Raw genomic sequence first — 15920 nt, forward strand, 5'->3', positions numbered from 1 at the left:
GCCATCCCAAATGTTTGCCTGCTTATAAAATACTCAGTATTTCTGAGAGCAAGAGAGCAAAAATTGTTTATCAACAAAATAATTTATGTATTTATTCACCCCCTCCACTATTTAATATTTCTTAACTGTATTTGCAGATGTTTTAAGGTTGTCTTCATGTCCTTTTTAGAATTATTTTTCATGGGTTCAGTTCTGCTAGAAGCTGTCTTCCCTATGTGTTTTGAGTAGAATTAGGGAACCTGCTTCTGACGACGCGTCCCTGGGTACAACTTGACACGGTGTCGGGAGGAAGAGTCATGTTCCAGTGTATCGTTTTGGACACCAAACAAGTCCCGGAACATGAGTTTTCCTTAATTCAGAAAACTTAACCAAGTGTAACCCTCATTCTAGGAGGACTGAGAGTATTTAGGTTATCTATTCTGATCCATTAATTCTTGTTCTTGGAAAATACCCATTGGGAGGACAGCTGGTGGAGGTAGCCTGAACTGGTTTTAAAGCAACCAAAAATTTTTGAAGTTTCCATTCTCTTATCAGGTCTATTTCTTATTTTTCTAACATGTTGAGTTCATTTCCACACTTGGTGCTGTACTTCAAGTGGCCTGAAACTTACAAGATTAATTTCTCAAATTTCAGAGCTGCTGTTTGATGTGCGGGTGTATAAAGTTCACGCTACTTCAACTGCAGTTCTCTGGTAGATTGTCCAGAAGCCATTTGATTTTTTTAAAAGTTCCAATACACTTGCCCCTAAAGACTTTTTTTTTTCGTTTTATCTGAGAAAGTGATGGCTTGATCTTTTTTTTTCCTTTGGAGGACCTAAATATTCCTGTGTAAAGGTCAGTTAGGAACCACATTTGATCATCGATGATGGATTCTCCATTAGTTCCTTTGAGCACAGAACTTCAAAACTGCTGTGATAGATTTCAAACAAGGGAAATAATTGCTACCTAACCAAAACTTTGTTGGCCCCGTCGCTGCAGTCCGAGAAAGAGGTTATTGTTGGCCTGCTGTGTGGCTTTGGGCAAGACACTTAATCTTTTCTGGGCCTCACTTTCCTCCACTGCAAAGTGGGGATTCAATACCTGGTCTCCCTTTTACTTAGACTGTGAGCCCCATGTGGGACACAGGCTGGATCTGACCTGATTATCCTGTATCTATCCCAGCTCTTAGAACAGTGCTTGACACTTAGTACAGTGCTCTGCACACAGTAAGCGCTCAATAAATACGATTGAATGAATGAATGAGACATAATGAGTGCTTAACAAATACCATAAAAAAAATTGTCATACGAGTGTCTTGTTGGACAGGACTTGTTGGGTCTTGTTGGGTGTGAACTATTTATTTGTATCTTCCCTAGCACTTAATGCAGTGCTCAGAATGTACTGAGCACTAAAATACTATCATCAGTCAATCAAATGGATTCAGATTCTACAGATTGGGGTCCTAATTAGGCAGGCCTTGGAGTGCCAAAAAGCAGGTATTGTTCTGGGGATTTGGAGAAGAGTGAGAAATTTTTACACTTGTCAGATATTCAGAGCTACGTCATCATCAATTAGTTGGGGTATTATTAAATAACCCCTATTTTTTTGAAGACAGATTTTCTGCAAATTATGTGGCTCATTTTAATGAGAAGCACCATGATATGTTGGGTAGCCTGCAGGCCTTGGAGTCAGGTCATGGTTCTGATTCCAGCACTGCCACTTGTCTGCTGTGTGACCTTGGGCAAGTCACTTCACATCCCTGTGCCTCAGTTCCCTCGTCTGTAAGGTGGGGATGGAAACTGTGAGCCCTATGTGGGACAGGGACTGTATCCAGCCTGATGTGCTTGTATCTACCCCATCACTTAGTGTAGTGCCTGGCATATACAGCTTAACAAGTATTATTATTATTATTATTATCATTATATGTTGGCCAAGTGTAACTTTAAAACAACCGATAGAGTTGTGTGTTTGTAAAAATGAAGTTTACTAATATACCCCTAAGACTATTCTAAAGGTTACTTGCAAGAAATAATTCACTTATATTAAAATCGTAGTATATTTGTCTCAGACTGAAATTTTTGTGAAGAAAGTATGAAAGTATTTTAAGTTGTTAATCTTCTCTTGACAGAGGTGCAATAAGAAATGCTTGCCAGATGTTAATGATTCTAGGTCTTGAAGGAAGATCAGTCTATGAAGAAGATTTTGAAGCTCCTTTCTTGGAAATGTCTGCAGAATTCTTTCAGGTAAGCCATTTTTTCTGTAAGTAAATTCTGCTAGGGAATGGATTTATGTTTATATATGTTCATCCATCTAGAAATAAGATATTTTGGGTACAGAAATAGCCACTGGAACTTGTGATGTTTCCGCTAGTGAAAGCATCAATTGAACAAGCTGCTTGTTTGCAGTAAATGTGATTGCAAACAACATTGAGCTATATTTTATAATATAAAACTGGGTCAAAAGTGATTGTTTTACTAAGGGTGGAAGAGATTATTGTTTCACTAAGGTTAGGAATTTTTTAAATTAATATTTTGGGATGATAATGCTTTGAGCCTATCAGCATATAGCAGTTCAGGAAGGAACTTAAATAGTTCTGTGTAGTTACCTACCTGGTGTTTTAGGTTTTTGTTTTAATTTTTAGTTTTTCTGATTCAACAGATGGTACAGTCATACAGGTTAGTAGTGGAGCAGGTACAGTGGTAAAGTATAGGAGTGGGAGTTCTGTTGCCATTCCTCTATTCTGAACCCATGCAAATCAGTAATGACCTATTCTTAAGGAATGTGTTCGTTTAAAACCCCTAGCGTAAAAACCAAAATTAAGGTCACAGCAAAATGCCAGATTTTTCTCTTATTTGGTGGAAAGATGTAAACGATGTGTATCTCTTAATTACAGATGGAAAGTCAGAAGTTTTTAGCCGAAAACAGTGCTTCAGTATATATAAAGAAAGTAGAAGCTAGAATTAATGAAGAAATAGAACGGGTGATGCACTGCCTTGACAAGTCAACAGAAGAGCCAATTGTGAAGGTGGTTGAGAGGGAGCTCATTTCCAAGCATATGAAGACCATAGTAGAAATGGAGAATTCTGGGCTAGTACATATGTTGAAAAATGGAAAGACAGAAGGTAAGTTTTTGATTGACAGAATTAAATCCACACGCTCCGAAATGAGTTTTGCTATTTAACATTGGTGAAAAAACCTGATGTAAAGATAAAAGTGTTTCCAAAAAGGGAACACTCTATATGTTGCCAGCTTGTACTTCCCAAGTGCTTAGTACAGTGCTCTGCACACAGTAAGTGCTCAATAAATACGATTGAATGAATGAGCAGCGGCCTCCATGATAAGATGTTTCTAAAATATGAAGCATATTTTATAGTAAGAAATCGGGAAATGTAGGCTAGGAAAGGAAATTGCAGTGCAGTTTGTAATCCCTCCTGGGGCAGGAACTTTTTCTCCCTGGGCTTTCAGGAAGTGCTAGTCTTCCACAAAAGCTGGCACCATATTCGATCATAAGGAGAGGGTGATCATCAGTTCAGCTATAATGTAAGCATGAACTGGTACAGATACATACTTTGGGGGAACATAGATTTTATGTGTAAATTGTGTATTTTGCAGTTCAGTGCTTCATTTTCCCTCATATCCCCTTTTTATGGACAAATAAATCAGTGATATTTATCAGTGCATGCAGAGCACTGTATTAAGCATTTGAGAGGGTATAATAGAGTAACTAGACACAGCTCCAGCCATGAAGGATTTTGCAGGGTGCAGGGAGGGGCGGGTAGTACAGATATGCACATAAATGCTCTTGGAGGGAGATGAGTCTTAACTAGGGGAATTTAAGTGCAGAGGTGATGCAGAAGGGAGAGAGAATAGGGTGGGGAGATGAGAAGAGTAGTCAGAAAAACTTCCTAGAGGAGAAGTAATTTTAGAAGAGATGTGATCTGCCAGAAATGAAGGGGTAGGAAGTTTCAGGCAGGAGGAAGGGTGTGAGAAGAGGACAGTGGTGAGAGAAATGAAATTTAAGGCACAGGTGTTCGAGGAGTGAAATGCACAGGCTGAGTTGTAGTGGAAGTGAAGCGCGGGTAGATAGGAAGGAGAGAGCTGATTAAATTCTTCAAAGCAGATGGTGAGCCTTCATCCGTATCCAGTTTCAGCAACTGTAAAAAAAAGTTTGTCTAAAGGGAGATTTATAGAAGGTAAACTAATCTTAAATTCAGTCAATTTAGTTTTGCAGATGTGGCCTACTAAATTAGTGTGTGCATGATCTTGACCAATCCTCTTGGAGTAATTGATCGTAAAGCAGGGGAAAGACCTTTCCTTAGGGCTCCTGTTTCTTTAGGATTATTTGGCACTGAAGGGATTAAAAGATTAAAGAGATTAAATGGCAGCACTGTCCCACCTAGTAAATTGCAACTGCGGTTGTCCTGAGCCAGAGAATGGGAGAGATAACAAGTATTTAATGAATTCATTTCTTCTGTAAAAAAATGTTTTGCAATACCGACTTACCAAATCAATTCATGCGCTTTATTGACTGCCTGAAGAGCACAGGGCAACTCTACCACATTATTGGGAAAATACCGATGCATAGCACTCACCCACCTCAGTTACCTCATCTGAAAAATAGGGATTAAGACCACGAACCCCACGTGGGACATAGGCTGTATCCAATCTAGTCAGATTGTATCAATCCCAGCGCTTAGTACAGCGCATGCCACATAGTAAGTGGTGAACACTGCCATTAAACAGTGTGCAGATCACTATATTAAGTACTTCGAAGAATACAACAGAGTTTGTAGGTTACAGTCTAGAGGGGGAGACAAGACAGTGAAATCAAATACAGGTGGATATATACAGAAGTCCAAAGAAGAATTGTAAATTTCCAGTTGAGGTTGAAAAGACCCAAAATGGAGGCTTTCCGATCTATAGAGCGAATAAGCTTTCCAGTCTATTCTCTCTATGAAACCCTCCCCTCCCAGACCCATGATTTCAGTCCTGCCTTTCAGGAAAAAGTAAAAATGACATTGGGGCTAGAGAGGTACATATTGGTGTGTGAAAAACTAAGGCACTGTTGCAAGAACTAAAAGAGATTCTGTCACAGAGAGGTTCAGGGTACAGAGCATAGGGAAAAGTACAAAAACAACTGAGTTTTTACTCCTTCAGCACTTGCAGCTGTAACACCAGTTACCCATCCAGCAGTGCTGAGGAGTAACGAAATGGTCTCAATTTTCAAAATGTTTCAAGTAAACTTGCTTAGATTAATTTAAAATCAGCCCTTTTTGGGTACTAAAAATGGTCATTTAAGAGTGTACTCCTCATTTTGATTTTTCTGTACGGTGGCATTACTTCAAGGTGAGATGTGTTCTTTCATACTTTTTGGCAATAAAAAATACAACAGAGAACACCTGGGCAAATTAAATTTGCTACTGGTTTGCTGGAAAAATTTAATATAACAAATTGATTTAACTCATCAATCAATCAATCGTATTTATTGAGCGCTTACTGTGTGCAGAGCACTGTACTAAGCGCTTGGGAAGTACAAGCTGGCAACATATAGAGACAGTCCCTACCCTGACAGTGGGCTCACAGTCTAGAAGGACTCATATACATAAACTCATATACATAAATTGATGTAGGACATGAAATACCTTTTTTTTAAGTGTGGAAAGCTAGTTCCTGAGTGCCTGAAGGGAAAAAAATGTCAAATTAATAATTTGCCCAAGTGCATAGTTTTGTTTTATAGATAAATTGCCTAGGGTTTAAATTTTTAATGTTGTAAAATTGTCAGCCAATTTTCCATTTTGAAATAAGTGAACAATTTTCTAAATACATGCAACATATAGGTACTCTTTTCTTGATTTTCGAAGTTACAATTCTGATATACAGAAAAGTCTTTATACAATTTAGCTGGCCCAGATGACCATCCCTCACGAGAAAACTAAACTTTGATCATTGAAAAGCATGGATCGGGGCCAAGTTTGGGTTATGTATACCATTTTAGTTTCAAAGTGCTGATATCTTAACCGTTTCTTCTGCAAGTTTATTGATTTAGTCGTGGCCTAGGGAGAGCCCATGGGACAGGGAATCAGGAGTCCCCAGCACTTCCCTGCTGTGTGACCTTGGGCAAGTCATTTAAGTTTGCTGTGTAACACTTTCCTGACCTTTAAAATGGGAATAAAATACCTGCGCCCCCTCCCACTTAATCTGTGAGCCCTGTTGGGGACAGCACCTGTGACCAATCTGATTACATCATCTGACTCTTAGTGCTTAGCACGTAATAAAGCATTTAACTAATACTGTTCTTGTTGTTGTTATAAAGTAAAAATAGGGTAGATACATTCATTTGATAGTGATCTTATCAGAAAAACTGCAGTGTAGCTAAACCAATCCATGGTATTTATTGGAGAAGCAGCATGGCTCAGTGGAAAGAGCTCGGGCTTTGGAATCAGAGGTGATGGATTCAAATCCCGGCTCTGCCGCTTGTCTGCTGTGTGACTTTGGGCAAGTCACTTCACTTCTCTGTGCATCAGTTCCCTCATCTGTAAAATGGGGATTAAGACTGTGAGCCCCCGATGGGACAACCTAATCACCTTGTATCCTCCCCCGTGCTTAGAACAGTGCTTTGCATGTAGTGAGTGCTTAATAGATTCCATCATCATCATCATTGAGCACTTCTTGCGGTATTTATTGAGCACGATACTAAACGCTGGGGAAAGAACAGTACAACAGGTTGGTAGACACGTTCCCAGTCAGATAATCAAGAGGATATTATATCGTCTCCTTTCAGTACAATATTTTCGAAGCAGAAAAACTGACTGGAATAGTACACTTGGGTCCAAGCATGATTCGTCCAAACATCAGGTACAGCTGGCCCGAACCACGAGAAGCAGTGTGGCTCAGTGGAAAGAGCCCGGGCTTTGGAGACAGAGGTCACGGGTTCAAATCCCGGCTCTGCCAGTTGTCAGCTGTGTGACTTTGGGCAAGTCCTCTGTGCCTCAGTTACCTCATCTGTAAAATGGGGGTTAAAACTGTGAGCCCCCCGTGGGACAACCTGATCACCTTGTAACCTCCCCAGCGCTTAGAACAGTGCTTTGCACATAGTAAGCGCTTAATAAATGCCATCATTAATGAATTAATTAGCCATCTGGCTCACTGGAGCAGTCTCAGGTTCTCAGTTTCAGGAGAGTAGTGATTCTCTAGTGTTGTGAGCAACAGGAAAGTTGTAGTCATCCATCTGTCTGGTCCCAGCCAGGCCCTGTCATCAGCATGGAACCAAGGAGGAGAGTGTGGAAGGTTGGGGGAGAGGGTCAACTGTACTACCGTGCTGTAGAAACAGTATAATCTGTGGCTAGGGCACAGCCTGGGAGTCAAAAGGATCTGGATTCTAATCAGGATGTCAGTCTGCCGTGTGGCCTTGGACAAGTCACTTAACTTCTCTGTGCCTCAGTTACCTCATCTGGAAAATGGCGATTAAGACAGTGAGCCACATGTGGGACAGGGGCTGTGTCCAACCTGATTGCCTTGTATCTGCCCTTAGCTGTTTGTGCAGTGCCTGGCACATAGTAAACACTTAATAATAATAATAATAATAATAATGATGACATTTATTAAGCATTTACTATGTGCCAAGCACTGTTCTAAGCACTGGGGAGGTTACAGGGTGATCAGGTTGTCCCATGGGGTCTCACAGTCTTAATCCACATTTTACAGATGAGGTGACTGAGGCACAGAAAAGTTGCGTGACTTGCCCAAAGTCACACGGCTGACAGTTGGCGAAGCCGGGATTTGAACCCATGACCTCTGACTCCAAAGCCCGGGCTCTTTCCACTGAGCCACGCTGCTTCTGTGCTTAACAATTACCTTTAGAAAACAATAATTGTTTTAAAAAATCTGTAGAGGTGTACAGACTATCACATGTATCTGGGGTGTGGGGGGGTATGTCAGTCGTATTCATTCATTCAGTTGTATTTATTAAGTGCTTACTGTATGCAAAGCACTGTACTAAGCACTTGGGAGAGTACAATACAACAGTAAGCAGACACATTACCTTCACACAACGAGTTGTGTGCAGCCCACTGTACTATGCATTCATTCAATCGTATTTATTGAGCGCTTACTGTGTGCAGAGCACTGGACTAAGTGCTTGGGAAGTCCAAGTTGGCAACATCTGGAGACGGTCCCTGCCCAGCAGCGGGCTCACAGTCTAGAAGGGGGAGACATACAACAAAACAAAACATATTAACAAAATTAAATAGAATAAATATGTACAAGTAAAATAAAGAGTAGTAAATATGTACAAAGATATATACAGGTTATATATATATATATATATATATATGTGTGTGTGTAATATATGTTTGTACATATTATATATATATAACCTGTATATATGTTTGTACATATGTATAAGTTTTTATTGTTTTTTATGTTTTTATTGTTATATATATTATATATATATATATATATATACACACTAAGCATTTGGGGAGAGTACAGTGTAATAGAGTTGACAGACACGTTCCGTGCCCATAGCGAGCTCACAGATTAGAATGCAGTATATAAGTGTACACGTGCCGCAGAACCATAGCTAGGCTATTTTGTTTTAGAGATGTATCGGAGCTTAAACAGCGAGAGTATTTTACTAGAAGAGTGGGAGGATTTTGTATATCATTTCAACCGAAGCAAAAATGTAGGTGGTTTATCTCTCTCAGGTTTAGCATGTGGAATCATTTGTGAACACATCTTATCCCTCTTCAAGTTTTGCCCCCGGCAGAGAAGCAGCGTGGCTCAATGGAAAGAGCCCGGGCTTTGGAGTCAGAGGTCATGGGTTCAAATTCCGGCTCCGCCAATTGTCAGCTGGGTGACTTTGGGCAAGTCACTTCTCTTCTGTGAGCCCCCCGTGGGACAACCTGAGTACCTTGTAACCTCCCCAGCGCTTAGAACAGTGCTTTGCACATAGTAAGCGCTTAACAAATGCCATCATCATCATCATATCTCCCATCCCCGTCCTTTTGTCTTCACTCCCTCATCCCAGTGTCCTGCCCCATGGGGCCACCCTCTTAAAAAAAAAAAAATAGGGAAAGTAGAGGTTAAATCCGAGGCCTCATCATCAATCGTATTTATTGAGCGCTTACTATGTGCAGAGCACTGTACGAAGCGCTTGGGAAGTACAAATTGGCACATGTGGGCCTGATTGATTTGACAGCTTCTAGAGACACAGTCCACCGTGGGTTTGCCCCTACCATCTTTTGTCTCCTGCCCCATTCTGTATGAGCCGCCCAGCCCGCCCCTTCAGCTACTTCAGCAAAGACCCATTTCAATCAATCAATCAATCAATCAATCGTATTTATTGAGCGCTTACTGTGTGCAGAGCACTGTACTAAGCGCCTGGGAAGTCCAAGTTGGCAACATATAGAGACGGTCCCCACCGAACAGTGGGCTCACAGCCGAGAAGGGGGAGACAGAGAACAAAACCAAACACATTAACAGAATAAAATAAATAGAATAGATAATGTACATTTAACTTTGGTAGGGGCAATATTGTATGTGGGGGCTGTTGAAAGTTTCAGCTGGTGAGGAGAGAGGAGATGAGGAAGGGGGAGGAGAAATGGGATCGGGGGCTGTCATCCTGAAAGCTCACCTCCTTCCCAGGCCTTCCCAGACGGAGCCCCCTACCCCCCTATTTCCTTTGCTCCTCCTCCCTGCCCCCCATCAATCAATCAATCAATCGTATTTATTGAGCGCTTACTATGTGCAGAGCACTGTACTAAGCGCTTGGGAAGTACAAATTGGCAACATATAGAGACGGTCCCTACCCAACAGTGGGCTCACAGTCTAAAAGGGGGAGACAGAGAACAAAACCAAACATACTAACAAAATAAAATAAATAGAATAGATATGTACAGGTAAAATAAATAAATAAATAATCACCTGGACTCCTTCCCTCTGCTCTCCCCCGCCTCCCCACCCCACAGCACTTACGTATATATGTACATATTATTCTTGATGTGTGTATATATAATTCTATTAATACTGATTCATTCATTCAATCATTTATTGAGCACTTACTGTGTGCAGAGGTGCCTGTCTACTTGCTTTGTTTTGTTGTCCGTCTCCCCCACTTCTAGACTGTGAGCCTGCTGTTGGGTAGGGACCGTCTCTAGATGTTGCCAACTTGTACTTCCCAAGCGCTTAGTACAGTGCTTAGCACACAGTAAGCGCTCAATAAATACGATTGAATGAATGAATGATTGTCTCTTTGTTGCCGAATTGTAATTTCCAAGTGCTTAGTACAGTGCTCTGCACACAGTAAGCGCTCAATAAATTCGATTGAATGAATTAATGAATGAATGATTGTCTCTTTGTTGCCGAATTGTAGTTTTCAAGTGCTTAGTACAGTGCTCTGCACACAGTAAGCACTCAATAAATACGATTGAATGAATGATTGTCTCTTTGTTGCCGAATTGTAATTTCCAAGTGCTTTGTACAGTGCTCTGCACACAGTAAGCGCTCAATAAATACGATTGAATGAATGAATGATTGTCTCTTTGTTGCCAAATCGTAATTTCCAAGTGCTTAGTACAGTGCTCTGCACACAGTAAGTGCTCAATAAATACGATTGAATGAATGAATGAATGATTGTCTCTTTGTTGCCGAATTGTAATTTCCAAGTGCTTAGTACAGTGCTCTGCACACAGTAAGCGCTCAATAAATACGATTGAATGAATGAATCCTGCATTAGGTGAGATTGTCAGTAGTACAGGGTTTGGTTTAAGTTAAAAACTAAGTACACTTCTTTTCCATAGTTTTGCATGGCACCATTTGATACATGTGAGACTGTGGGTTTTTGCTTTCTGTTTTTTTAAAAAGGATCTTTGTTCTTTGACTTTTTTGTAAGAACCATATAAAATAAAGCATCCTTAAAGTTTTTTTTTTTCTTTTTCTGTCAGTAATGTTTTAAAAATATATAATTTTGAGGGAGAGAGAGATTGTTACTGTTTTGGGGGCTGGAGGGGGCAGTATATACAAACCTTTTAAATTTTTTTTTTCTAGTTTTACAAGCGCATTCCCTAAAGTAATGCTTAAAGAGAACATAATTGAATCACTGTAGGGTCAGTCATGAATGTCTATTTAGTAAAGTTCGTTTGCACACCTTTTGCTTCTCATAAGATTTGATATAGCTATTTTTTTTTATGCTTTCTGATTTTAGACCTTGCTTGCATGTACAAGTTATTTAGCCGGGTGCCAAATGGTTTGAAAACAATGTGTGAGTGTATGAGCTCCTACCTGAGGGAACAAGGTAAAGCTCTTGTTTCTGAGGAAGGAGAAGGAAAGAATCCTGTCGATTATATCCAGGTAAGTAAGCATTTACATTTTTCACTGGAGTGTTTCTTTTTACTTTTACGTAGAGGGTAACACCCAAGGAGCATGTTTGAGAGGAAAAAGCAGTTTCTTGGCCGTCTCTCACTGTGGTCTAATGGTAAAGAGGTCGGTAGAGAGAGTGGCTAAACCAATTGCGTGCATTTTTGATGTTCTGTTGTGCTCTATGCTATGGAAAAATAGGTCATTAAATGCCCTGTGAAAGCAAATATATCTTTAGAAGTTTATTTTAAAAGTATTTTGTCTTGACAGCACATGCAGTTGTTGGGTTCCTATTCAGTTTAAAATTATATAAAAGAAAATACTTTCCTCACTACCGCTTCTGACTTGGTTTTCTGTTTAAATTTTGGTTAAATTGGGGGCCTCTGAGTGGCGGAAAGGAGCAGTAGTGCTAAAGAGTTATCACCCATATGGAATGGGGATCAGGAGGCAAAGCCATTTGCTTCACCCCGACAGTTTTGGAGGTAGTTACCCCACCTGGCTCAGTAGAAACCATGGTTGCCAGAAGCAGGAGTCAGGATAATAATGATAATAATTATTATGGCATTGGTTAAGTGCTTACTATGTGCAAGGCACCCTGTGCAAGGATAGTGAGCCCACTGTTGGGTAGGGACTGTCTCTATATGTTGCCAATTTGTACTTCCCAAGCGCTTAGTACAGTGCTCTGCACATAGTAAGCGCTCAATAAATACGATTGATGATGATAGACTCTTGGCCCTGCCTCTCTTCCCGACCCCAATCTTGTTTGGGGATTGCGCCGTGGGCGCCCAGCCCCTACCCCCTTGCAAGTACTGCCCTAAATTTGCCCTCCTCACCCTGAAAGTTAAAAGCTGGCACTCCTGAGTGGTGTTAGAACATCTTTCTCAAAAATTGACTTACAAGAATAAAAAGAAGTGCTTTTTAGAGCTGTTGTAGATATATACAAGCATTTAAATTATGTGATCCTTCGATTTTCTTTTTCCTCAATTAGGGCTTATTGGATCTGAAGAGTAGATTTGATCGCTTTCTTCAGGAATCATTCAACAATGACCGGCTCTTCAAACAGACAATTGCGGGTGACTTTGAGTATTTTCTCAACCTCAACTCCAGGTCCCCAGAATACCTCTCCTTATTTATTGATGATAAGCTGAAAAAGGGAGTCAAAGGAGTAAGTACATGAATGCAGTTGAGCTATCCTGTTAAATCTCTCAAAGTTAAAATCAGACTTAACATGATTAGAGCGCAGCTTCCTTTAGACAAAGATTTTTTTTCCCTTCGAGGTTACACCCGTCTCCAGCAGGCTCTTGGGTCGGGCCGGAGGGTCATCGCCCACTGTTCCCCGGACTGGGATCGCTTTCCCCTGCTGCTCACTATGGGTCTACTGGGACTGTGTGTCTACTGGGATTGTCTCTATCTGTTGCCGAATTGTACTTTCCAAGCACTTACTACAGTGCTCTGCACACAGTAAGCACTCAATAAATACGACTGAATGAATGAATGAATACCAACTCCGTTGTATAGTGCTCTCCCAAGTGCTTACTCTGCACACAGTAGGCACCCAGTAGTTACTACTGATGGCTTAACTGCTGATTCTTTTTTTCCCCGTTTAGTTACATTCCTGGAGTCACAGCTTTCAGCCCTTTTCTCTAGTCCTTTCATGTTGTGGAGTATTATTGGTCAAACTCTGCTGATCAGAAAGGGGATGCCATATTTTTAAGAGCATAATAACGGAACTATGCCAAGGTGGTAGAGGGAGTCTTTGGAAGCATGAGAGATGAACGGAATAATTTATGGCGCGTAATGTAGCAGTTTAAATATAGCAGTAACCCAAACAGAGAACTAGATTTTCCTTAGCAAGAAAGAAAACATCCAAATGTCAATTTTTTGGGGGGAAGGAATAAGTTGATCAGTATATTTTAGATTTCTATCAATGTTGGTCATGGGTTCATATCCCGGCTCTGCCAGTTGTCAGCTGTGTGGCTTTAGGCAAGCCGCTTCACTTCTCTGTGCCTCAGTTCCCTCATCCGCAAAATGGGGATTAAGACTGTGAGCCCCCCGTGGGACAACCCGATCTCCTTGTAACCTCCCCAGCGCTTAGAACAGTGCTTTGCACATAGTGAGCGCTTAATAAATGCCATTAAAAAAAAAAAAACCTTGTTACTCGTTTCAAAAAATGTGTGTTATATTCTTGACTGCCACCTGCTCCAGTAGAAATGGGATCTAGGAGTCATTCGCAAAATGACAAAAGAGGTTTATTGAAAAGGAAATGAGCATTTATTTCATTCATTCATTCTATCATGTTTATAGAGCATTTACTGTGTGCAGACCTAAGTGCTTGAGAGAGTAAGATACAATAAACAGACCCCATTCCCTGCCCACAACGAGCTTACAGTCTGGGAGATGGACTGTAATCGATTCTCTGTGGTAATAGTATTTATTAAGCAGCTACCGCACTCAAAGCACTGTACTAAATACCGGAAAAAGAATTCAAGAAAGAGAACCTGAAACCTTCCCCGTTCTTCCCCCTAAGCTGCTTTCAATCTAAGTTCTACTGATCAAGTAGTGTGTGTTCATGGAGAAGTTCATGAAAAATGGGAAAGCAGTGTTAATCGAGATTCGGCTCAAGAGCCTTTGCTCCTCCCCTATAAAATACCTGGGTTTTATTCACAGAGTCCATTCACATTTTTAGCCCTTTTTTTTTTTGTCCTCACAACATCCCTGTTAGGTAAAGGTAAGTATTATCCCTGTTGCCATTGAGGAAACCGAGGCATGGAAAGGCTGATTGGCCTTTTCCTTAGACTAGAATCCAGCTGTTCCTCTTCCTCCTCCCGACTTGGGCTCTTTCCACTTCACTGCACTACGCCTCTGTTTGTGCGGCCGTGCGGTGTGAGGACTGAGGCATGCGTCACCAAACTATTTTATAGGCATGTATACATTAATGTTACTTATTCTTGATCCTAGTTATGCTGATTTTTATAAACGAGCCGTTAGCTCATTTATAAAATGATTTTTTAATTTATAAAAAGATTATAACGACATAACGATTATAACAATATATATTATCGCTTATAAAAAGATTTTTTAAACTATCTTTCACTTAATTTTGCAGTTAACAGAACAAGAAGTAGAGACAATATTGGACAAAGCAATGGTCCTATTTAGGTTTATGCAAGAGAAGGATGTATTTGAACGTTATTATAAACAACATCTGGCTAGAAGACTTCTTACCAACAAAAGTGTTTCTGATGACTCTGAGAAAAATATGATATCTAAATTAAAGGTAAGGTAGACGAGATTTTTGTTCAGTAAGACCTCACAAGTTAAAGGGAAGGCATTACAGTTAAATTATTGCTGTTTGTATTAGTATTCCAAGGTACTAGACTGACATTCAAATGAAATTTCCTATTAAAAGATGGCATTTTAGTTCTACGTTTTGGTAACTTGAATTTTGTTAGTGGAAGAAATATGTAGTTAAATGCTTTCTTATTCTTAAAATGCAGCCTTTTGTTCGAAAGTAAAGTGGTTTTAGGTTGTTCTGAGTAAAAATCCCTTTGTTTTGTTTCCTTTGTGAAGACAAAAGCCTCCAGGATTCAGGCTGGTATCTGAAATGTAGAAGTTTTTTTACATTTTATACAAAGAGTTTTGTGTTATTAAATAGAAGTTTAAAAGTGATTCTAAAAGTTTAAAAGGTGAGAGCATTGGGTGTTTTAGGGAGATGGAAATCGGGGAGGGAAAGGGAAGAGAGAAGAGGATCAGATTGGGGCAGTGGAATAGGGCCAGCCGGAGATCTTTATGGTGATGCTCTCACACTGAGAGAAGAAGCGCATCAAAATAGAAACTGCTGCCCTCATTGGAACCTAGGGCCCGTGATGATTTTGAGGCAATGACTGGGGCAGCGAGTTTTATTCTGTCCTGCTGCTGCCCCGGCTCTGCTCTTAACTGGGCTCCCAACGGAGGCGAAAAATTCAGGAAGCCCAGGGAGAAGCAGAGGAACGGGAGCAGATAAAAATAGAAGACTCAGCTGCTGCTGCTGCCGCCGCCTCTGCCATACCTATAAAAGCTGGGACTCATTTCCCAAGGTAGAGAAGACAAAATATGTATTACCGTCCATGCGCTGTCTGCCTTGCCATGTGGTTTTGCACAGTAGGGAGCTGGCCATCTCATTCCCTTTTGAAATATAGGCAACCCTTTTCCAGTTGCCTTAATGCGCTAAAAATGTTCATCACTGTTTATGGAGCCGCAGCATCTTCCTCACTGAGACTTTCCATGGCATTGAAACTATTTCCTGTGGATACGGTTTTGTTTTGAAAATGTATTTCTGTTTCAGTGTAATAATGAAAATGGGTTGGTGCACTACTGCAGGGAGGAAATTATTTATCAACACAAAGTGTAAAAGGCCTTTTATAATGCATGTGAATACAGCCTGTTCTCCTGTAATGTGTGTTTAGTATTTGTTTGGATAGAACGCTGTTGGGGAATTAGGGCATGTTCTTCCAAAAGCAAGCATATATTTGAGTACTGTACAATGTATTGTTGGAAGAAAGAGATGTGTGGCATTGATTAAGACATGTATGTTTCCTTAACCTGAAA

At 40.5% G+C, this 15920-nt stretch overlaps 1 protein-coding gene across 1 annotated transcript in view; it reads left to right on the forward strand.

Annotated features, from left to right (window-relative positions):
* The window catches only part of CUL3 (cullin 3), a 115547-nt gene that overhangs the window by 78999 nt on the left and 20628 nt on the right, over nt 1–15920 (forward strand). The window contains exons 5-9 of the mRNA XM_038748868.1: nt 2107–2221; nt 2872–3100; nt 11182–11327; nt 12322–12498; nt 14440–14610. Of these exons, the coding sequence (XP_038604796.1) occupies nt 2107–2221; nt 2872–3100; nt 11182–11327; nt 12322–12498; nt 14440–14610 (838 nt within the window). The remainder of the gene's footprint in view (nt 1–2106; nt 2222–2871; nt 3101–11181; nt 11328–12321; nt 12499–14439; nt 14611–15920) is intronic.

The sequence above is a fragment of the Tachyglossus aculeatus genome, chromosome 7, assembly GCF_015852505.1.
Source record: "Tachyglossus aculeatus isolate mTacAcu1 chromosome 7, mTacAcu1.pri, whole genome shotgun sequence".
Taxonomy (NCBI): domain Eukaryota; kingdom Metazoa; phylum Chordata; class Mammalia; order Monotremata; family Tachyglossidae; genus Tachyglossus; species Tachyglossus aculeatus.